The 1,498-nt window shown below is 48.7% G+C and overlaps 1 protein-coding gene across 1 annotated transcript; it reads left to right on the forward strand.

Moving 5' to 3' along the window:
- Positions 1–304: 304 nt before the first annotated feature.
- LOC112957330 (olfactory receptor 14C36-like) lies at positions 305–1,235 on the forward strand (the record flags this gene model as incomplete). Its single annotated transcript, XM_026050930.1, has 1 exon — positions 305–1,235. A coding segment is annotated over exon 1 (931 nt), but the record flags the coding sequence as incomplete, so codon positions are not given.
- Positions 1,236–1,498: the final 263 nt, after the last annotated feature.

Raw genomic sequence — 1,498 nt, forward strand, 5'->3', positions numbered from 1 at the left:
CCGAAATGCCTCATAGCTGACTGAGAAATCACTGAACTGCCCTTAAATATTATAGCGGGACTGATGTCTCTGGAGTCAGTGGGCAGAGGTCCCTGCTACTCATGATAGACTCATCCAGTATGTGCTGGAGCTCCAGACAGAGAGTTGAACTAAGGTCTGGTCAAGAAGGACTGTGTGCATGCATGTGTGTCCACAGAGGCCAAAGAGAGTATGAGAAAGGGAAAGAGTTTTGATAAGAAAGGTTTTTCGTGACTTGTCACTGTCTTTTCCTCTTTGCAGTCCCCAAATGCCTGCAGAAAGCAAAATGTCCAACAGCAGCTCCTTCAACGAGTTCCTCCTCCTGGCATTCGCAGACAGGCGGGAGCTGCAGCTTTTGCACTTCTCGCTCTTCCTGGCCATCTACCTGACTGCCCTCGTGGGCAACGGCCTCATCATAACAGCCATAGCCTGCGACCACCACCTCCACACCCCCATGTACTTCTTCCTCCTCAACCTCTCCCTCCTCGACCTTGGCTCCATCTCCACCACAGTCCCCAAATCCATGGCCAACTCCCTCTGGGACACCAGGACCATTTCCTTTTATGCATGTGCTGCCCAAGATTTCTTGTTTGTGTTTTTTGTAGGAGGGGAATTTTCCCTCCTCACAGCCATGGTCTATGACCACTTTGTGGCCATCTGCAGACCCCTGCACTATGGGAGCCTCTTGGGCAGCAGAACTTGTGTCCAAATGGCAGCAGCTGCCTGGGCCAGTGGCTTTCTCTATGCTCTCCTGCACACTGGGAACACCTTTTTCATTCCACTGTGCCAAGGCAATGAGGTGGATCAGTTCTTCTGTGAGATCCCCCAGATCCTCAAGCTCTCCTGCTCACACTCCTACCTCAGGGAAGGCTGGGTTACTGTAGTTGCTGCCTTTATACTCTCTGGTTGTTTCATATTCATTGTGGTGTCCTACGTGCAGATCTTTAGAGCTGTGCTGAGGATTCCCTCTGAGCAGGGCCGTCACAAAGCCTTTTCCATGTGCCTCCCGCACCTGGCCGTGGTCTTCCTCTTTATCAGCACTGCATTTTTTGCCTACCTGAAGCCCCCGTCCATCTCCTCCCCAGTTCTGGATCTAGTCGTGGCTGTTTTGTATTCAGTGGTGCCTCCATCACTGAATCCCCTCATCTACAGCATGAGGAACAAGGAGCTCAAGATTGCCGTGAGGAAAGTGATTTCTTGGACATTTTTCAGCCAGGGTAACATTTCCATCTCTCTCCACAAATGACTCCTTCTGTATCACTTAACATGACTGAGCATTGTTCCTTCATGTTATTTTTATTATGGCTGTTATTAATACTAAAAATAGTTGATTTTCAATTGCAATCATGTTGCAATGGAAGTGCTGACACTCATTACACTTTTTCGGAGACTGCTCTTTCTTCCCTGGTACCTTGAATTATATCGAATGCTGTATTAGGATTGTCCCCCTCTGTCTCTATTTATTAAAGTAGGTTTCACC

Source organism: Nothoprocta perdicaria, unplaced genomic scaffold (genome assembly GCF_003342845.1).
Source record: "Nothoprocta perdicaria isolate Ctin4 unplaced genomic scaffold, notPer1 scaffold_1101, whole genome shotgun sequence".
Taxonomy (NCBI): Eukaryota; Metazoa; Chordata; class Aves; order Tinamiformes; family Tinamidae; genus Nothoprocta; species Nothoprocta perdicaria.